Source organism: Pristis pectinata, chromosome 33, assembly GCF_009764475.1.
Source record: "Pristis pectinata isolate sPriPec2 chromosome 33, sPriPec2.1.pri, whole genome shotgun sequence".
Lineage (NCBI taxonomy): Eukaryota > Metazoa > Chordata > Chondrichthyes > Rhinopristiformes > Pristidae > Pristis > Pristis pectinata.
Genome location: NC_067437.1, coordinates 9,614,726 through 9,637,504, shown reverse-complemented (window position 1 = coordinate 9,637,504; position 22,779 = coordinate 9,614,726). Strand labels below are relative to the sequence as shown.

General features: G+C 44.6%; 2 protein-coding genes across 5 annotated transcripts in view; one reads left to right on the top strand and one right to left on the bottom strand.

Annotated features, from left to right (window-relative positions):
* Nucleotides 1–366: 366 nt before the first annotated feature.
* LOC127585645 (ATP-sensitive inward rectifier potassium channel 11-like) lies at nt 367–9,465 on the bottom strand. Its single transcript, XM_052043267.1, has 2 exons — nt 9,233–9,465; nt 367–2,818 (listed from the first exon to the last, which is right to left on the bottom strand). The coding sequence occupies exon 2, from the start codon at nt 2,792–2,794 to the stop codon at nt 1,589–1,591; it is 1,206 nt and encodes a 401-aa protein (XP_051899227.1). The 5' UTR covers nt 2,795–2,818; nt 9,233–9,465; the 3' UTR covers nt 367–1,588.
* A 9,476-nt stretch (nt 9,466–18,941) lies between these two features.
* Nucleotides 18,942–22,779, top strand: part of scaf1 (SR-related CTD-associated factor 1) — a 35,387-nt gene continuing 31,549 nt past the window's right edge. Inside the window, exons 1-2 of one of the 4 annotated variants that reach the window (XM_052043173.1) lie at nt 18,968–19,060; nt 21,786–21,985. The gene's annotated coding sequence lies outside the window, so the exon portion shown is untranslated. Of the gene's footprint in view, nt 19,061–21,785; nt 21,986–22,779 lie in introns of all 4 variants that reach the window. The other 3 variants (XM_052043174.1, XM_052043172.1, XM_052043175.1) reach the window with 3 other exon arrangements.

The window sequence follows — 22,779 nt, the reverse complement described above, 5'->3', positions numbered from 1 at the left end:
ATGGACTTGGTGGGCCGAAGGGCCTGTTCCTGTGCTGCAAGACTTTATGACACTAAATGCTTGTATTGGGATGTCCCATGGTAACATTTTCTACTCCTCACCCATTTAAGTTGCCTTGCATGTGATCACAGGTTCTCCCTGGATTACGAATGCCCGAATTATGGACACCCCGTACACACAAGCCAACATTTTTGTGTCAGTCTCAGGGTTTAATGAAGCTTGGTAGCCATTGGTGATATTCATTTCTTGGGAGACCGGTGGGAGGGATTTTCTGGTTACTCTGGGGCTGCAGGCATCTTCCGCCGGGTGAGAACAGGATATTTCCGGGTGCCTTCTCTCCCCACCCTCCCTCCCGAGACTCAACAATCAGGGGCTGGGTTAAGCTGAGCTGGGAGGTCTGAGCAGACTCACTCACCGAGTCAGTGAAGCCGGCTGGTGGCAGCTCTCTCCTCGTGCCTGCACAATCTCCTGTCCCCGCTGTTTCTGGGATCCTCCCCACTGTTCATTTCTGACTTACGAACGGTTCAGGTTACAAACCGTTTTCAGGAACAGAATCCTGTCAGTGACAGTGACATATCTCAGTGATAATAAGCCTGATTCTGATCCTGGGGACTACCTACATCAGCCCGGGTGCCAAGATTAAATACACCATAGCTCCACACCCACAAGATCCAGGTTATTCACCACATTTGTACAAGGCTCTTACTGTCTGTTCATGGAGGAGACTCCTTTGATGATGTATCATCTACCTCCTCTGCTCTGTTAAATTAGAAACCCAGAAGAAGACAAGGTTTGACATTACCCAGACTGGGAAGCGAATGAAAACTTTGGAAGCAGTAGTTTCGTTTATTTGTTCCCCAAATGTAGACGTTGCTGGCAAGAGCAGTATTTATAACCAATCCCTTGTTACCCCATGAACAAGAAGCCAGCACTTTAGTAAGTCTGGAGTCCTATAGAGGCCAGAAGAGATTTCCTTGTTTGAAGGGCACTAGTAAACCAGGTGGAATATTACGGTGATCTGGAGGCTTCGAATATTACTCGAATATTACTCGAGTATATTACTCCAATATCGAGGAATATTGGGAATATTACTCGAATCTAAAATTCCCAGGCATCAAGGTGGGACTTGAATGTATGTCTCCAGATAAATCAGTCAGGCTGCTGGATACTACTCCAGTAACTACACTACTGCTGTTGAACAACAACACTGTGGATTGTGGGAGGAAGGAACATCTAAGAAAGGTGACGAGATTTATAATTTAAGGACCTGGGGATGAATATTCTAAGAGGCAGAAGCAGAAAGAAGGCCACGGGGTCCCTTTGGACTCCCAACCATCCAATAAGATCCTCGCTGATTTGCTACTCTCAATCTATCCCTTGGCCCTTTTAATATAAACAAGAGGGAGGTCAATGAGTATTGTTTCAGCTCCAGTCCTTGATGGTTGGCATGGACAGGATGGGCGGAAGGGTCTGTTTTTGTGCTATACAACTCTATAAACTTTCAGCTGGGCAGGCATGGTGGGGGGGGGGGGGGGGCGGAAAACAAGGTTCTGTGGAGCGAAGACTACGATCAAATCCAGTCTCACAACTATAAATCTGATAACGAATTGACAGACTGAAATCGCACAGATGACTTCATGCCCATTTCTGATGAGTTAACGATCTTTGAGGAGCTTCTTTTGTGGAGGGTGCCCAGCAGAAGTTTGGGCCCATTGTCCCTACGGTGCTGGCTTCTCTCCTGCCTCTCTCGCTCCCTCGCGCTGTACAGTGGGAGGTTAGTCTTTACAGTGTTGCCAAACTTGGAATAGTCAACCGAGTATCTACCCTCTTCCTCAGTCACAATGGGCACAAACCTATGGCCCCAAAGTATCTCCTCCGGCAGGTAGGACGTACGCGCTTGGGTGGTAATGCCCGTGGTCTCCACCACACCTTCGAGCAGGACCACCACCTCAAAGTCTTGTTGCTGGAGGTCAGACTCGGACAGATCGTAGAGTGGGCTGTTCTCATCAATGGCGTGGCTTATGATGAGAGGGGAAACCAGGAAGATGGCATTGGTGTGCACCGAATTCTCGACCTGGATGTCAATCTGGGAGATGGGGACCACTTCCCCTTCTTGCGTGATGGTCTTTTTGACCAGCTGCATTCGGATAGTGGCGCTGATAATCATGCTTTTCCTCAAGTCACCCACCCGGAACATGAAGCAGAGCCGACCGTTCCGCTGCGCGATGACCGCGTGCTTACTGAAGATGATGGTCTCCGCCCTCCGGTTGGCCTGGGCAGTCTTCATGAAGATGCAGCCCAGCATGACCGCATTGACAATGAGGCCCGTTATGTTCTGGATGATGAGGATGGTGATGGCCATCGGGCACTCCTCTGTCACCATTCTGCTGCCAAACCCTATGGTCACCTGCACCTCAATGGAGAAGAGGAAGGCAGAGGTGAAAGATTTGATGCTGGTGATGCAAGGCACGGCGCCGTCCTGCCCAGAGTCCAAGTCTCCGTGGGCGAAGGCAATGAGCCACCACAACATGGCGAACACCATCCAGCTGCACAGGAAGGACATGGTGAAGATCACCAACGTGTAAGGCCACTTGAGGTCCACCAGGGTGGTGAAGACATCTTGAAGGAAGCGCCCTTGTTCTCGGATGTTCTTGTGGGCCACGTTGCAGCCTCCGTTCTTGGAGACGAAGCGGGCCTTCCTCGCCTTGGCGCGGAATCGAGGCTGCGACAGGTTGTCCTCCACCAATCTGGTCAGCAGGTACTCTTCCGGAATGATCCCCTTCCTCGCTAGCATTGTACCACGGGTGTCGACAACCACCTATGGGACCAGTTAGAAACATGGGCAAGGGTTAGCTTATTTTCCAACTTGCAGGGCCTCTATGTTCTGTTCAATGGACTGCCATCTTGGAACATTGCTATGGCAACTTGTACCTAACAATATTTTAGGTAACCAATTTCTTTTGTTTGCTGCTTATTGATTATTTGCTAATTATTTTTCCATCCCTGTAATCAAATCAAGTTTATTGTCCTGTGCACAAGTACAGTGAGGTACAGTACAATGAAAAACTTGCTTGCAGCAGCATCACATAGTTCAGACAACACACTGAACACATTATGCATAAATTATACAAGACAGCGACGGAAAACAAAAGAAAGACTGTGCAAAACAAGGCATTAGTGCAAAAAAGCCCACAATCAGAGACAGGTCTGTGGCAGTGCAAGAGGTGGTCCGTAGTGTTCTGTTGCTGAGGTAGGGCGAGGGTTGTGCAGGTCTGTTCAAGCACCTGATGGTTATCTAGGCTAAATACTTCCAGTGCAGGACTGAGGGGGTGCTACACTATTGAATTCCAGTGACTTTAAACAATATCCAAGCTGCGAGTCTGTGAACTGTAGGATTAGGGTTGTGCAGGTCAGTTTAAGAGCCTGATGGTTGCAGAAAAATAGCTTCCTCCCACCCATGTTTAGTAAATCAGAGCCAGGTTATTCAGGCACGCATTAAAACGGAGTTTGACATTCCCCAGTCGAGATTATAGATAGAGATCAAGGATACAAAATCTGACGGATTATATTTTTTATCTGCATGACCTTCAGCTCTCCTTTCAACACAGGTTTAAATGAGACTAACAATACTAATGAAGGACAGGAACTAAGACTTCACTGGTGCCTTTGGGGACTTTGTGATTCTATCATCAGGGAAGCCAACTACAGTCAAATAGCACCTCCTTGGGGAAGGCAAGATTAAAGCAAAGTTCACATTTCTGTAGTACTTTTCCTAGCCTCAGGACATCCCAGAACATTGCTCGACCAATTGCGTAATTTCGAATCATAGCACCATATAGGAAACGCAGGAGCCAAGGTGTGCACAGGAAGATCCCAGACACAGGAATGAGATAAATAACTAATTGACCTGCAATGGGGATGCTTGTTGAAGGAAAATGGGAAGAACTCCCTGGCTCTCTTGCAAAATAATGTCATGAGGTCCTTCACATCCACTGGAGGGAGCAGGTTTAAGTCACTCTGAAAGACAGCACTGCCTAGCATAGTGTTGACCTACTGTGTTCAGGTCTCTGGAGTGGGACTCAATCCTACAACGTAATGACTCAGGAGAGTCGGCTGATGAGATTCACCTTGAACAGCACAGAAACACGTTATACAAGTGCTTTCATCCAGAGGTAGAATTACCTCGTAGGTGTTATTTTAACACTGAACTGTTAAAACTTTGAACCAACATACATCAGCAATATACTGTATATTTGTGGTGTCTTTAAAGTGGCACAACACTTCAAGATGTTCCTAACAAACAAAATTTGACACCAACCCACAGAGATACAAGGGTAGATGATTAAATGCTTGGACAAAGAGGTAGGTTTGAAGACAGGAAAAGGGAAAGCCCTCTTCATTCCTGAAGAAGGGTCCTGATCCGAAACGTTGACCGGCTGCTTTTCTCCATGGATGCCGCCTGGCCTGCTGAGTTCCTCCAGCATCTTGTTGTTTTTTTTCCAACCAAATCTCAGTAATAGCTATTAGATGATATTCATATGTTGCCACCTGTGCTGAAAACTCATCTATCTCGATCTCTCTCTCTCAGTCCTGATGCAGGGTTTTTACCCAAAGCATCGACAGTTCCTTTCCTCCCACAAATGCTGCTCGGCCCACTGAGTTCCACCTGCAGATTGTTTGTTGCTCCAGATTCCAGCATCTGCAGTGTCTTGTGTCTCCAACTCATCTCTCTTATTGCAAATGCTACATGCATTCAACTAAAGGCTATTAAGCTTTGATTTTTTTTACAATTTACACTAACTCCAATTTGCTCTGTGCTGCATTCTTTTGGTTTACATTTTCTGCCCCAGCCTGTGCTTTGCTTGTCAATTCCCCCTCATTATCCCATGCCACTGTGCTCTCAGTTCCTCTTGATTTATTAAAGATCATAATCAAAGACCCCACCCACCCAGGTCATTCTCTCTTCTCTCCTCTTCCATCAGGTAGAAGATACAGGAATCTGAGGGCACATACCACCAGGCTTAAGGACAGCTTCTATCCCACTGTGATAAGACTATTGAACAGTTCCCTTATACGATGAGATGGACTCTGACTTCACAATCTACCTTGTTGTGACCTTGCACCTTATTGCACTGCACTCTCTCTGTAGCTGTGACACTTTACTCTGTACTGTTATTGTTTTTACCTGTACTACCTCAATGCACTCTGTACTAACCCAATGTAACTGCACTGTGTAATGAATTGACCTGTACAATCGGTATGCAAGAAAAGTTTTTCACTGTACCTTGGTATGTGTCAATAATAAACCAATACATCCTGTTCTTGGAGCCTACCCCTTTCCTATTTAGTTTAAAGCCCTGTCTACAACCCTATTTACATGATTCGCCGGGGCTCTGGTCCCAGCACTATTCGGGTGAAGCCCATCCCAATGGAGGTGGGGACAGAGATGAGGGAGGCCGTGGAGGTAGTGGAGGACTTTCAAATTCAGGCATTGCTTCGCCCAAGATCAGAGCACTCAATGGGGAACGGTGGAGGGACTTGGTGGGATTGGGACACAAGTCTGAAAATGACACTGGTTGTAGAATCTGGACCAGCATCTCAAAAAGAGCAAACTACTGCCGCGGCCAATCCCACAAAGTAAAATTTGAGGCCCATTTGTTGTCCATCAAACAAAATGGACCACTGGGTGCCAGAGTTTGTTTTAAAAATACTGTTCCAATAAAACGAAAGGTTGGAGAAAACTCTAGGGAACAGTGAAAATAACTTGACCCCTCAGATTCACATTATTGTTATATACACCAGGGTGCAATGAAATTCCTTGCTCGCCTGAAGCTCACGGGGTAAACAGTATACATGGTAATAATAAATACAACAATGAGTGCAAAAAACAGCAGAAAGGTGCAAGGTACAGTCGTGCAAACTGAGGTGTGCAAAAAGAAATGCTGAAGTGACATAACGGAAGAGATGGAATTAAGGGTTCAAGAACATGGCACCCCCAACGGGAAGGGGATGTGAAAGAGGTGATTGGTTCAGAAGTCTGACAGCAGTGGGGAAGAAGCTGTCCTTGAGTCTAGTCATCTGGGCTTTCGAGCTCCTGCACCTTCCCCTAAAAGGTGGAAGAGAGAAAAGGGAACGGCCAGGGTGGCGGGCATCCTTGGCAATAGTTCTAGCCCTCCTGGTGCAACGCACTGTGAAGATGGACTGGATGGAAGGAATGGCCTATCAACAAGCAGGTATGCAATATTACTCAATGGCTTTGAAGGAACAGGATAACTTGGATTCTGTCTGTTTGGACAGTGGAAAATACCATGCGTTTTATGGTATTACACCACTGCCCTTGGAAAGGAAAACCCATTGACCTACTGCGTACAGATTACTTGATCCTTGCAAATTCGCAAAAAAGACGGGAAGGAGGAAAGCAGGCACAGAATCAGACTGAGGCCGAGAGAGACAAAGACAGAAAATGTCAGGCAGCATCCGTGGAAAGAGAAGCAGTCAACCTTTCAGGCTGGAGACCCTTGCCCAGGTCACCCAAAACTGGGCAGTGCAGTCATGAAGAGTCTGCCAATGCTGACTAGGAGTCACAGTTTATAAATAAGAGTTTTCCTCTTTAAGACAGAGATGAGACTAGTTTTGTTCCCCTCAAAGGGCAATGAGACTTTTGAACGCTCTTCCTCAAGGGGTAGTGGAAGCAGAGTCTTTGCAGAGATCATTTCTTGATAAACAAGGGGGTGGAAGGTTACCGGGAGAAGGCAGTAATTAGAGTACAATTACTTTATTGAATGGCAGAACAAACTCAAGGGGCCGAGTGGCCTTCTCCTGCTCACAACTGGTACATTTGCACGCATGTTCACTGGCTGGATTCCTGAGAAAGAATCCATAGATAGCCGATACACAGGGCCCTATATTCCTCTTGGGAGGCATAGTTGTTGGGAGAGAGAAGAGCAGTAACGCATTCATTGTAGCACAGTTTGGGTTGGGGGAGGTGGACGGTTTGTATCTGTTCCTGGTTTCCGTCAGGATAGCTGGCACCCATTCCCCATGCAGCTTTTCCTGGTAAGGTGAATAGTCAGTGGGGCAAATCGACCTCAAACTTTAAATGGGTGAGAAGCCCCACTGGCTTGGAGCCGGGCGTGGATTGCAAGTACCCACAGGGGACACTTTGGGTAAGATGTGAGATGAGATGAGTGCCAGGTTAAGCCCACAGTGATCTGACACCACTGAAGATGCTGGTTGACGTAGACAGCAGGATGATGTCCATGGGAAGTCCAAAACCACCAAGGACAGTGTAACAACCCATCCGCTGAACCAACTAGCCCTGAAAATGCCCTGTGCAGCTTCTCTCCAGCAGTTATCAAACTCTCGAACCGACTTCTTACAGGCTGAAGATGAACTCTTGGTCTCTCAATCCATTTTGTCGTAGCCCTTTGTGTACCGGCACCGCACTTTCTCTGCGACTGTAACACTATATTCTGCATTCTGTTTTTACCTTTTGTACTACCTCGATGTACTTATGTATGGAAAGATCTGTCCGGATAGCATGCCAGCAAAAAGCTTTTCACTGTATCTCAGTACATGTATTGGTATTGGTTTATCATTGTCACTTCTACCAAGGTACAGTGAAAAACCTTCCTTGCATACCATTCGTACAGATCAATTCATTACACAGTGCATTGAGGTAGTACAAGGTAAAAACAATAACAGAATACAGAGTGAAGTGTCACAGCTACAGGGAAGTGCATTGCAGGTAGACAATAAGATGCAAGGTCACAACAAGGTAGATTGTGAGGCCAAGAGTCCCATCTCATCATACAAGGGAACCATTCAATCGTCTTATCACTGTGGGATAGAAGCTGTCTTTGAGCCTGGTGGTATGTGCCCTCAGGCTCCTGTATCTTCTGCCTGATGGGAGAGGGGAGAAGAGAGAATAAGCCAGGTGGGTGGGGTCTTTGATTCTGCTGGCTGCTTCACCAAGGCAGCGAGAGGTATAGACAGTGTGGGGAGGGGAGGGGAGGATGGTTTCCGTGATGTGCTGAGCTGTGACCACAACTCTCTGCAGTTTCTTGAGGTCCTGGGCAGAGCAGTTGCCGTACCAAGCCATGATGCATCCAGATAGGATGCCTTCTATGGTGCATAGATAAAAGTTGGCGAGCATCAAAGGGGACATGCCAAATTTCTTTAGCCTCCTGAGGAAGTAGAGGCACTGGTGAGCTTTCTTGGCTGTGGCATCCACGTGGTTGGACAGGCTATTAGTGATGTTCACTCCTAGGAACTTGAAGCTTTCAACCCTCTCGACCTCAGCACCATTGGCGTAGACAGGTGCATGTACACCGACTCCTTTCCTGAAGTCAACGACCAGCTCTTTTGTTTTGCTGACATTGAGGGAAAGGTTGTCGTCATGACACCATGTCCTTCCTGTACTCTGACTCATCGTTATTTGAGATACAGCCCACTACGGTGGTATCATCTGCAAACTTGTAGATGGAGTTAGAGCAGAATCTCCATGTGACAATAATAAACCGATTACTAACTTAAAAAAAGAAATGGATGGGGCAGGAGGGCAGGGGTCAGACCCAATCATGGCCAGCTATGAGAGAGAAGCAAGTCCATGGGGCTACATCACAATGAGTGTGGGGCCCACAGTGGTGCACACACAAGTACAAGCTCAAGCGGAGATGCCACAGTTCCAGGTGTGAAAAATCAAAAGAACTGCAGATGCTGCAAATCTGAAATAAAATCAGAAAACACTGGGAACACTCAGCAGGTCAGGCAGCATCTGCAGGGAGTGAAGAAGTGCAGTTAACACTTTGTGCAGGTTCAGACCTGGTGGCAGGAAACGCTTAAACAAGAACTTGCAGGGCCGTGAAACTTTAAGATCTCAGAGTGGGCCAAGAGAAAGACAGAAATTCTGGGCAGTGCACCCTTTGCTACACACAAAAAGAAATGCAAACATTTGAGGGGATAACTAATGGGAGGGTGGCTCCTGAAGAAGGAACATAGGACGGGAGTGAGATAATAACAAATCCACCCAAATTAACTTTGAATGTCATTCAAAATTTACAGTGGTGTCTTCAGTAGGTCAAGTTCTGGTATATGTGAGCTGCATTAATAATGCACTCATCACCTGACCACACGAAACAAACATGGAGAGAGCCTAGTACAAAATTAATTTGATTTTCCTTGCATTAATTTCCCATATACTTCAATGAACTAAAATCAGAACACCACTCACCTCAAATGCAAAAGCAGAATGTGTGTTGCTGCACTTGATTTGATCGGTGAGATTTCAGATGCATTGATTCTGCATCACTCGCCTTCAAGGACTCCCCCAGCCTCACCTGGGAACAAAGATTATTTATTCCCGTACACCCTCGTAGAAGGTTGGTCCACAAAATATAAAGAACACAGGCTTGTAGCAGGAGAGACGCTGGTACAAAAGAAATCAGCTGATCCATCAATTGCCATGGAAACCAATGATGGACATAGCCTTAAAAGGACGACTTAAGGGCAAGTGGAAGATTTCATTTTGCCAAATTGTCACCGGAGCATGAATTCCTCTTAAAGGGAAAGTACCTAGACAAAATGCTAGGTGCGATTTCAAAATATTAGATGCAAGGTTTCTGCTCTGATTCTCCTAGGCTCATTCTGACCACTTCCAGTATGGTTAGGGACCAGTTAGAAGATTCAGAATTTTTTGGAAGCCACATCTTCATGGTAAAATGGGGATGGGCAAAATATCTCAGGCATAGCCTGAGGGAATAGGAGCAGGAGAAGGCAATCTTGTACCTGCTGTACCATTTACTACAGCAAGAGTGAGCACTGAGTGTGGGCAGAGGCAGTGATTTTTTGCTTTCATAGCATTCTAGCTATGTGATACAGAAGAAGAGGCCTTTCGGCCCATTGTGACTGTGCCAGCTTATTGAAAGGGCTCTCCACCCCCACTCTTTCCCAAAGCCCTGTGTCTGTATCACCAGGTAGTATCTACAGGAGGCGCTGCCTCAAGAAGGCAACATCCATCATCAAAGATCCCCACCGTCCAGGACATACTGTCTTCTCGCAGCTACCGTCGGGCAGGAGGTACAGAAGCCTGAAGTCCCACACCACCAGGTTCAAGGACAGCTACTTCCCTTCAACCACTCGGTTCTTGAACCAACCGGCACAACCCTAATCACTATAGTTTAGCAACACTATAACCATTTTGATCACTTTACACTACAACGGACTTGTTGTGTTCTTGTGAAAATTGTGTATAATTTATGTTTAATTTATGTTTTTTTTCTTGTGAATGCTGCTTATCTGATGCTATGTGCCTGTGATGCTGCTGCAAGTAAGTTTTTCATTGCACCTGTGCACACATGGACGTGCAGGTGACAATAACCTCGACTTTGACTTTTTACTTCCTTTTCAAGTAGCCATCACTAGCTAATTGAGTGCTCCAGTTGAATCTGGATCTTGAATCACAACTCACCGAACTTCTCCTCAACTCACCTCTTTAGCCAAACACGTTCACCTCCTTCTCCTTTAACCTCCCCATCCATTCCACAGGATGGTACAACACCAGCTGGGATTGTGAACAGGGCAGAGGATGTGAAGAGGCTTCAGGAGGTTGGGTGAGAGTGGCACATGGGTAGAATGTGGAATACGTGAAGTGATGCACAGAACAAAAAAAGCAAATGATCAGAGGTTGGGTAATGTTCAAAGGGACCTGGAGTCATAGAGTTATACAACACAGAAACAGGCCCTTCAGCCCAACTCGTCCATGCCAGCCAAGATGTCCATCTAAGCTACTCCCATCTGCCTGCGTTTGGCTCATATCCCTTTTCCACGTACCTGTCCAAATGTCTTTTAAATGTTGTTATTGTACCCACCTCAACCACTTTCTCATTCCATATACGCACCACCCTCTGCATGAAGAAGTTGCCCCTCAGGTTCCTTTTAAACCTTTCCCCTCTCACCTTAAACCTATGGCCTCGAGTTTTTGATTCCCTTTCCCTTGGAAAAAGACCGCGTGCATTCGCCTTTTCTATGGCTCTCATGACATTAAGCGCCTCAATCTCCTACGTTCCAATGAATAAAGTCCTAGCCTGCCCCACCTCTCTCTATAACAAAGGCCCTTAAGTCTTGGCAACATTCTCGTACATCTAGGTGTCCTTATGCACAAGTCACTGAAAGCCAACATCCAGATGCAACAAGCAATTTGGAAGGCAAATGGTGTGTTGGCCTTTATTATGAGAGGATTTGAGTACAGGAATAAAAACATCTTGGTGCAATTACATACCACCTGGAGTATTTTGGTCTCCTTATCCATAAAAATGATAGACTTGCATTAAAAGAATTGCAACAAGGATTCACCTGTCTGGTTCTTGGCACAGCTGATTTGCCACATGAGGAGAGATTGAATAGGGTAACCTGTATTCTGCGGAGTTTAAATGATCTCCTTGAAATGTACAAAATTCTTACAGAACTTAACGAGACGGTTCACAGGGATAACGTCTTTCCCGGCTGAGGAGCCTTGAACCAGAGGTCACAGTTTCGGGATAAGGGAGAAGCTAATTAAGACCGAGATGAGGAGAAATGTCTTGACCCAGAGGGTGGTGAATGTTTGGAATTCTCCGCCCTGGAGGAATGTGGAAGCTTAGTCACTGAGTTTGATCAGAACGGAGAGCAACAGCTTTCTGGATATTAAGGGAATCAAGGGATGTGGGTGGGGATAGTGCAGGAAAATGGTTCTGAGGTAAAAGGTCAGCTGTGGTCTTGAGGAATGGGGAAGATGGCCTACTCCTGCTCTCAATTCTTCTGTTCATTCTGTTCAATTCTGTCCATTTGCTTTCTCTTTTCTGAAGATTCAGTGGTGGGGTGGTGGAGAGAGGAGAAGGGAGTGGGATCATTGTCTTGGTGAAGCAGCCAACATAATTAAAGACCCCACTCACCCAGGACATCCTCTCTTCTCTCTGCTTCCATCAGGTAAAAGACACAGGAGCCTAAGAGCACGTACCACCAGACTTAAGGACAGCTTCTACCCCAATGTGATAAGACTATTGAACGGTTCCCTTATAGAATGAGATGGACTCCAACCTCACGATCTACCTTGTTGTGACCTTGCACCTTATTGCACTGCACTTTCTCTGTAGCTGTGACACTTTACTCTGCACTGCCATTGTTTTTACCTGTACTACCTCAATGCACTCTGTACTAACTCAATGTAACTGCACTGTGTAATGAATTGACCTGTACGATCCGTATGCAAGACAAGTTTTTCACTGTACCTTGGTACAGGTGACAATAATAAACCAATACCAATACTTAGAATCAGTGGTGTGACATACCTGGCTGATTGTATCCCAGAAATGCTGAGCTCAAAGGTAAATTGGTTTGCTATTGTCCCAAGTACCGAGGTACAGTGAAAAACTTTGTTTTACATGCCATCCATACAGATCATTTCACCACATCAGTGCTTTGAGGTAGTACAAGGGAAAACAATAACAGAATGCAGAACGAAGTGTTACAGTTACAGAGAAAGTGCAGTGCAGGCAGACAATAAGGTGCAAGGCTATAATGAGGTAGATTGTGAGGTCAAGAGTCCATCTTATTGTACTAGGGGACTGTTCAATAGTCCATAGGAACTACAGCACAGAATGGGCTCTTTGGCTCGTCGAGTCCACAATGACTTTCAAACACCCATTTACACTATTCCCACACTAATTCCACTTTATTCCTTCCACATTCAATGATGTTATTGTATGAACTTTGAGAATCATTTTAATTCCCTATTACAAAATGTATATATTTCCCTGTCAATACATAGTGTAGGTTGCAAGCATGCACAGTAGTGTATAAGATAATAAAGGTGCAGTATGGTGTCCTCATTATACTGACCAGCAATGTGTGTATCTGATCACTTATAAAGGAACTGCATCAATGTTTACAGATATAATCATTTACCCAGGTTACAGGTATCAATCTGAACCCTGGTCTAGAATTGTACTGCAGACTTCCTTGTGCTTTTAACACAACACACTGACACACCACCAAGTCTGCCTGTATTTTTCACTTTGGAACCATGCAGAAGCATTTAGAATTCCTCACAAGAATCTTCTTATCAGGGAGAGTCTACCAACAGTGACACCACTCAACAACTTCTATTTACATAGCACCTTTAAAAACACAAGAAATAGGAGCAGGAGTGGGCCATTTGGCCCCTCGGTTCCGTTCTGTCATTCAATAAGATTATGGATGACCGTCCACCTTGATCACTTTGCCAACCTCCCCTTGGTCCCCAGATCCTCGAATTGCCTAAGCATTGGAAATGAAACTCTCTGCATGCTGAAGGATAAGAGGGTTCCAAAAAATTTCTGCAAAGGAATTCCCTCCCTCATCTCAATGTCTGAATCCTGAGACTCCCCTTCCCTCCACCTTTTTAAACTAGCTATCTCCCCTCTTTCTGTCCAGTCCCGGTGAAGGGCCTCGACCCGAAAGGTCAACTGTCCATTTCCCTCCATAGATGCTGCCTGATCCGCTGAGCTCCTCCAGAACGTTTGTGTGTTGTCCCTGAGACTGGTTCTAGACCTTGCAGTATTGTACATTTCAATGAAACCACCTTCCTTCACCTCTAATGTAACAAAACATATGAAGGCACGACCAAGCTAGGTGCCAGGCCACATAACAGGACACTAGGGCAGGAAGTCAAAGCTTGGTTAAAGAGATAGGTTTCAAGACCATTTTAAGAAAGGAGGAGAGGTTAAGAGAGGAAATTTCAGAGCTTAGACGCAGGCAGCTGAAGGCACGGCTGTCAGTAGTAGCTGAAGAGGGGAGAATGAAAGAGCACCGACACACCAGCATTTCTCTCCATAGACGCTGCCTGACCTGCTGAGTTCCTCCAGCATTTTGTGTGTGTGTGTGTGTTGCTCCAGAATCACCAACAGGTTGCAGAACTGGAGGAAATTACTTATAACACAGAAAGAGTCCACTCATCCCATCTTGTCCATGTCATCTACTAACAGAAACTCCTATCAGTCCTGTAATCCCATTGTAGTCCATTCTCTTTCATGTGCTTCGCATCTCCCTCTTAACTCTTTTGCAATGTGCAGAAGAGGTTCACCAGGATGCTGCCTGGATTAGAGACTACTAGTTAAAAGGAGAGGTTGGAAAAACTTGGATTATTTTCTCTGGAGCATTGGAGGCTGAGGGGAGACCTTATAAAAGTAGATAAAATTATATATACAGTCTATAAAATTATCCAGGGTATAAATGTCAAATACTAGAGGGCATAGCTTTAAGGTGAGAGGAGGAAGGCTTAAAGGAGATTTATGAGGCAAGTTTTTTTACACAGAGAGTGGTAGGTGCCTGGAACGGGTTGGCAGGGAGGCATTTAGTAAGGCACGTGACCAGGCAGGGAATGGAGGGATATAGACCATGTATAGGAAGATGGGATTATGAGTCATAGTCACACCCCACAGAAACGCACTTCAGTCCCATGACAACCAAGATTCCCATCTAAGCTAGTCCCATTTGCCTGCGTTTGACCCATATCCCTCTAAACCTTTCCTATCCATGTACCTGTCCAAGTGCCCTTTAGTTGTTGTTAAGATACCTGCTCCAACCATTTCCTCTGGCAGCTCGTTCCATATACTGACCACCCTCTGGGTGAAAAAGTTGCCCCTCAGGTTCCTGTTAAATCTCTCCCCTCTCACCATAAACCTATGTCCTCTAGTTCTTGATACCCCAAACCTGGGAAAAAGACTGTGTGCATTCACCCTATCTATGCCCCTCATGATTTTATACACCTCTATAAGATCACCCCTCATTCTCCTACGCTTCAATGAATGAAGTCTCAACTTGCTCAACCTCTCTCCATAACTCAGACCCTTGAATCCTGGAGATATTCTCATAAATCTCCTCTGCTCTCTTTCCAGCTTAATGGCATTTTTCCAATAGTGGGGTGACCAAACAAAACACAGTATTCCAAAGGCAGCTTCACCAACGTCTTGTACAACTGTTAGTAAAGTGATTAGTTTAAATTGGCATCATGTTCAGCACAGACATCATGGGCTAAAGGGCCTGTTCCTGTGCTGTATTGTTCTATGTTCTATGTTCAATCTAATTATGCTAGGGGCAATACAAACAGTGGCTAATTAACCTACCAGCATGTCTTTGGGAGGTGGGAGGAAGCCATATGACTTAGCAGAAACCCACATATCACAGAGAGAACATGCAAATTCCACCCAGGCAGCACCTGAGGTCAGGATTGAACCTGGGTCACTGAAGCTGTGAGACAGCTGTGTTAAATCTACACCGTCTTTGCACCCTTTACAGAGTATCTCCAGGAAATTACAGAAGAAAGGCCAGAGAGGGATTTGGAAACAAGGGTGTGAATTTTACAATTGTGGCATGGCTTAACTGGAAGCCAGTGCACAGAAATAATGGGCTAATGAATGAAGGTAGTGGATGGGCAACAGATGTTTAGATTATGCCAACAGAGGAGAGCAGAGGAGGGTGGGCAAAAGTGCATTGAGTTAGTCACAGCTAAAGTTAACAAACGTGCCAGCAAGGATTTCAGCAACAGCTGAGCTGAGGCAGGGTCTGGACTGAGTGATGCTACAGAACTGGGACCAGAGCTAAAACAGATTTGTACCTTCCAGTCTCACTTCGGTGTCAAATATGACACCAAAGTTTGAACCAGTCTGGACATTGAAAAGGATGGAGTTTATTGATAGGTAATGAAGATTCTGGTTGAAGATTATCAATCTATCGGAGAGAAATAAAGGATTGCAGATGCTGGAATCTAGATGAAAAACACGATGATGCTGGAGGAACTCAGCAGGCCAGGCAGCATCCGTGGAGAAAAGCAGGCGGTCAACGTTTCGGGTCAGGACCCTTCTTTCATCTAGATTCCAGAACCTGCAGTCCTTTGATTATCAATCTATCACCTTATGTAATACATTTATGGGTTTAAGAGGCAGATTGTGCAATTACTTCTTTGGAGAATGTGGGGAGATTTTATTTATCTCAGTTTCATACATTACTAAAAATTTAGCATTGACGTGGGACTATTTCCTCCTTGAAAATGAGGCTAAAAATTTGTGAATCTATGTGGACTAAGTCCAGAATGTTAAAAAAATTATTGGTATTGGTATCGGTTTATTATTGTCACTTGTACCAAGGTACAGTGAAAAACGTCTTGCATACCGATCGTACAGGTCAATTCATTACACAGCGCAGTTACATTGAGTTAGTACAGAGTGCATTGAGGTGGTACAGGTAAAAACAATAGCAGTACAGAGTAAAGTGTCACAGCTACAGAGAAAGTGCAGTGCAATAAGGTGCAAGGTCACAACAAGGTAGATTGTGAAGTCAGAGTCCATCTCATCGTATAAGGGAACTGTTCAATAGTCTTATCACAGTGGGATAGAAGCTGTCCTTAAGCCTGGTGGTACGTGCCCTCAGGTTCCTGTGTCTTCTACCTGATGGAAGAGCCATTCTTCTCCATTGAACCTTCATTAAAGCTCCATTAAACCTTCTCCATTGCAAATCTATGAGCCCTGAGACTCAAGACACAGGTATGTTGTCCACCACAAGAACAGCTTGTATTTTAGTGGCTAAGGAGCTTCTGACTGAGCTTGACACTAAACAACATGAGGAAATATCAGGCCCGATGACAATGCTTGCTCCTAGAAGTTATGTCAAAGAGGAAAGCGGAGCAGGTGTATAGGCCCCAGACAGCTGGAGGTACAGCTGGCAATGGTGGTGTGAAAAATATAATACAATGCAAAAATGATACATAATGGAACCGATTCCAAGTGACCAAGCCCTCTCATCCTGTATCAACTCCATCTGTGTCATTTAGTCTCTGATGTCTTCACCCATCACCAACGTTCTCTCCACTTCCCTCCCTTCTATGCAACACGGTTTTCCTATTTCTGATGGAAGATCATCAACCTAAATCTCTCTCCACTGATGCTGTCTGATCTTCTGAGTGTTTCTCCTCTTTCTAATTCGGTCCTTTCCAGCTGTAGTACTAACTAATTTCTAGTGGGGATGCTAAAGAACCCCACCTCAACAGCGACACCTGCTAACAGGATGCTGTATTGCAGCTCTGAATGATAGAGCTCTCAAGCAATAAACAAAATGCAGGAGGAAGTCAGCGGGTCAAGCAGCATCTGCAAGTCCCATATCTTCGACTGTCTGTTTCCCTCCACAGATGCTGCCTAACTCATTGAGTTCCTCCAGCATTTTGTTTGTTGCTCCAGATTCTAGCATCTGCAGTCTCTTGTGTCTCACTAACAGGGCTCTCAGGCAGCTTTTCCAGCCCCAATAAACAAGGACGACTTATAAATGAAGCATTGTTACAAAGAGTTTCATGCAGCAAATAGTACACAGTAACTAAAATTTAAAAGAGACATTCTTTATGTTCTATTACAGAATTCCAAGTCCTTCTACAGATGTACAGTGGAGAGCATTCTGACTGCTTGCATCACAGCCTGGTATGGAGGCTCCAATGCGCAGGATCGCAAGAGGCTGCGGAGGGTTGTAGACTCAGCCAGCTCCATCATGGGCACAACCCTCCCCACCATCGAGGACATCTTCAAGAGGTGGTGCCCCAAGAAGGCAGCATACATCATTAAGAATCCTCACCACCCAGGACATGCCCTCTTCTCGTTACTACTGGGAGGTACAGGAGCCTGAAGAGCTACACTCAATGATTCAGGAACAGCTTCTTCCCCTCTGCCATCAGATTTCGGAACGATCCATGAACTCATGAACATTACCTCATTATTCCTCTTTTTTGCACCTTTATTTTTATAATTTATAGAGTTTTATGTCTTGGCACTGTACTGCTGCTGCAAAATGACAAATTTCTTGTCATATGTCAATGATAATAAACCTGATTCTGATTCTTTCTTAACTATTTCAAACTGCTGGAATTGGGATGATGGGCTGTACTATGTCATTCTGTGTGCTATGAAAAATACAGTTGTGTTTTCCACATTCTTTAACACCTGTTAAAAAATTAAAATGATTCAAATTAGGCCATGGAGACTCTAGAACCGCAGATGCTGGAATACTGAGCAACAAACAATCTGCTAGAAGAATGGAGCAAGTCAAGCAGCATCTGTGTGGAGGAAAAGAATTATCGACGTTTCGGGTCCTGATGCAGGTTTTCGACCCAAATTAGGTCATGTCTGCAACACCGGCCTCCGTGTCAAACAGTGAGAATGTGACGACATTGCTTTACCCAAATCCAATTAAAACATTTTCCTGATCAAAAATATTTAATTTGGTGAGAAACTCATGTTCATCAATAAAACACAGAGTTGTTTTGTTCTAAATTCAGCAGTTTCAGTGATTTAAAGTGACCTTCAGGTAAAATACTGGGCGCATTTATTAAAATTCAGATTTTTGATTATAAACGTGTGTTCAATTGCATTGACAGCACCTCTGTCAACTACATTAATTTTTTACTACTGATGAAAAGGAAATGGTTACGTTCAAATTATGTTGACACAAAGAGAGTTTTATCTGTACAAAGGGATTTTAGCAAAAAAAAGATGCAATCAGCACATTTTGAAGCGTGATTTTCCAATTGCACCTGAAGGGGTAACCGTGTTGCAAAATACTGGGCATTCTCCTTTAAGAAACCACGCTGCAGCTTCGTGAATTTCCGTCATAATTCGGCGGTCCCGCCGCCCCTAGTTTCCTATTCGTTAATCTCCGTAAGCATTCGGCAACCTCCGTGCCTCTCCGTCCTCCCCTCGTCCTTCCCCGCTTCCGCTCGGCTCCCCCCTCCCGGCCGGAGCCGGTCCGGCGGCGCGCCGCGCATCCTGGGAGTTGCAGTCCCCTGGCCGGCAGCGGCGCCCTCGGGCCCCATGGCAACTGCCGGAGAGAAGAAACTACAACTTCCGGCATGCCGGGTGACGCCCGCGCCTGCGCACTGCGCGGGAGAGCGGACAGTGCATTGTGGTAAGATGGTGGCTTCTCCATTGTTCAGCTGTGTGTTTGCAAGAGGAAAAATTCCCCTGAAAGCGATCAGTGGAGGAAATAAGGCCTGAAATTCACATGTAAGGTAATATTAAACCCACTTATGCAAAAATAAACGGGAGTAGCCGGGATCTGGGGCAAGTGAATTTTGACTATAATGGATTAAGAATCTATTAATCGCAGTGGGAGCAGTGCAGCAGGGCATTAATGGGTATTTCTGACCAAAGAGGGTAAAATAGTGCCGTCCACAGCAATATACGGCTTTTATACCATGGTAATCAGTTCCCTCTCCTGTTTTCTCCCCATTCCCTCCTTCCCAATTATCAAGATCCAACTTGGGGGTGGGTGAAATAGGCATCATCCCTTCCCCTCCACTTTCCAGCATTCCCTCTCTACTACCATGAGCCTCCCCACCCACCTTAACACAAGCTAGCACTTGGCATCATTCCACAGTCAACAGGGTGACCAGATCATGCCCCCACCCTGTTGCTATCTGCGCTTCTGTCTGTCAACTTTGGGGCAACATTTATAATTTTTTTTAATCACTGAAAGGTTTTAATGTTTTTGGCCAGGTTTCTCTCAGAAAATTATCACTATATGATGGCCTTGGGTCTGCATACCTGTATCATGTATACCTGTCAAAAATATTGAAGACTACGCATATCTCTATTGCACTTGTAAAAACTATACGTGAGTTAAAATATTTCTAGTAGAATTGATCTTCTGTGCAAGTGCCAGATCTAAAATGGATTTTACTTCATTTTCCTGTACACTTTTTGTGCATTTTCTCTGGTTGGTTAAACAGATGTCACTGTCTTGGGAAAATGAAACATTTTTCTATTTAAATATTGAGCTTGCTCGGCAATGTTATATGAACAGTAAATGCTTTTCATTTGTGCTTTGCAATGTGTCACAGTCTGGAACTTAGTGCATTCTTCACTCTGTGATAATTCTCATGGCAACTCATAGTAGCTTCACTAAGTAATGCTGTGGCAATATTGTACCCTGTATATTTTAGAGATTGGATTAAGATATTTCATACTTCATTTCATTGAATATGATTGCAGATGTCACGGTTTAAAGGTTTTGCTCAAAGAGCTAGTCATTGAATCATGGTTTCAGAGGTGAAAGTAAAATGGACATCAAAAAAGGACTTTAATGAGGAAGTAATTTAGGGTGGTGGGTATGGGAAGAGCAGCATTTACAAATTCTGTACCACTCTTTGTTTCTCATAATTGAATTTTGATTTGCATCCAATGCACATAGAGTGCTTCATATCCAGTATAGGGATTTTTTGGAGGTGTGGGGGGCAATTATAGAATTGTATACATTACTGAGAGTACAACCGGATTGATCTTTCTCCCTATCGGGAGATCCTAATTCTTTCCCCCAAATAGCTAATCTCCACATCAAGTAGCACAGATTAGAAGGTGAAGCTTTCAACCAGCATACATACTTTCCAAATGGATTCACTGGAAATAAGAGTGTGGTAGCAGTTGAGGCTAACAATCTCAAAGTTTGTGAACTTGAATCCTTCCATTGTGAAATAAAATAGAGTAAATCTCATAATATGTGCTGGTCCCAAAAAAGAAAATCCTGAAAGCTGGAGGTTTGTTTATATAAACCCGTTCATATTTTAGGTAGTATCAGGCACTGAAAGGGTAACTAGAAGCTCTTTCAGCTGCTTGGGATGAAGTTTGGAAACATTTCTATATGCAGTGAGGGGTGGAGGTTTGTAAATTCCACAAATTGTAGTTGATACCCGGTCAATTGTTAGTTTTAAATAAGGGATTGATAGGTTTTTGTTAATCAAAGGTATTGGGAGAATTTGGGTGAAGTTGTTTTATAGGGTTGGGTCAGCCATGATTTTGTTGAACAGGAAGCCATTCTTACTGAAATTATGTGGGACTCTTGTTGAGACCACAACTGGAATGTTGTGTAAAGGGCTGATCTCCCATCCTCAGAAATGACATACTTGATTTCTACGATAGGGGGATTGTCCTGTGAAGAGAGATGAGCTCTATTTAGAAGAATGAGAAGGTTTCTCATTGAAACATCAAAATTCATATGGGGCCTGACAGGGTGTTTGAGGGATGAATGTTCCCTTCACTGGGATGTCTAGAACCAGGGTCACAGTCTCAGAATAAGGAGTCAGCTATTCAGGACTGAAAGGAGAAGAAATTTATTCCCTCAAAGAATCTTTGGATTGGGGGAACAGACAGAGGGCTGACTGGCCTCTTGCTCTTCTGTTTCTTGTGTTTTAGGGTCTATAAGCCTACCTAGTCTAGCTGGCATAAGAGAACAGGGGCAGGGATGAGGGGCTGAAGGACGGACGAATTGCAGTGTCCTGCAGTTCGGAGCCACTCTGGCTAGCAGCCCATCTGAGAATGGCCAAAACTGAAAATGGCAGATGTCATTCAGCTAAGGAGGATGAACGTCTTGCTAACTAGGAGCAGCAGGTTTTACCAGCACTTTGGAATAAATATTCCAGTGTAGAACCCAGGGCTGGAAAACAAATCGGTTTGATCTTTGACGTAAGCTACACAAACTGAGAGGTTCCTAAGGTGGATCTTTTCCCTCAAATGTTGATTGCTGGTCATCATAAGCTTAAGTCTGAGGCGTTTGACTGAAGCCTCAGCTAGGAGAAGCTAAGCATCATCTATATGACACTTCTGGAGATCCTGATGTTGAGGTAGACCATATTTAACTGCCAGCCTTTTTTTATATAAAGTTTAAATTGCATTTTCCTTTTTGTCATGCTGATGTTATATCCTGGGCTGATGCTAATTGATCTTCATGTTGTGATTTAGGATTTGTCCACCAGTTGAGCTACAGCGCCTTTCAAAAATCAAGCTTCACTAAATTCAAGCACCTGCTAACCAGCAAGCCTGAAATATAAATGCAAAAAGGGCTGAGTTGCCTCAGCAGTGTGGGCTGGATTGGAGAGCTGTGGTATTGCAAACTGAGGCTGCATCTCAGCGCACTTATTAATTAAATGGTCACAGCACAGGTATGGAGCTGCACCCTTCAGTTCAAGACATCAGGGAAGAAGATCGACATCTTTCTAACACACTGTCAACCAAGAGGATGATAGTCCAGTTCTCATAGCCCGGGGGGGGGATGTTGATAGAGAACCTTGTGTATAAAATAAGAAAGCTTTCTTCTTATCTTTACACTTTGAAATGGAGACCTAGTGCACCATCCTTGACTTTAATTCTTTCTTCCTCAAGGCCTTCTTCCTTCAGTATTCCTCTTCAGCTAAAATGAACAGGCTTCTTCTCCTTCACTGTCTTCTCATTTCTCCTACCACACCTCCCAATCCTTGATGTTCTGCACGGTGGCCCTTAGGTCTAAATAAACAGAAGATGAGAAGGAATTCCTTATCAAACTCCATTGAGAAACTAAGTAATGTTTCACATCCCTAACAAGCCAGATTGTAGCAAACAGAAAGTAATTTAAAAAAATCTGGAATAAAAGTAATGGAGACCATGAAATTACTGGATTGTTGTAGCAGGTTCACTAGTATCCTTCAGGGAAGAAAATTTGCAATCTTTATCTAGCTTAGCTGACGTGGTTGACTCTTCAATGCCTCTGCTGTTCAGGAGCCATTAGGGATGGACATTGACTGCCTGGCTTGCCAGCAATGCCCATATCCTGTGAATGAATAAATAAAAGTAAAAGCCCGGGTGTCCTTTCAAATTCAGGTTGCTGCATGTTGGCTTATAGTGGGTTGTGTCCTTGATCTTAGCCAAGTAGTTATTTTCACCTGTGTAAACTCAGTGAGTGTTAGTGGGACATACCCCT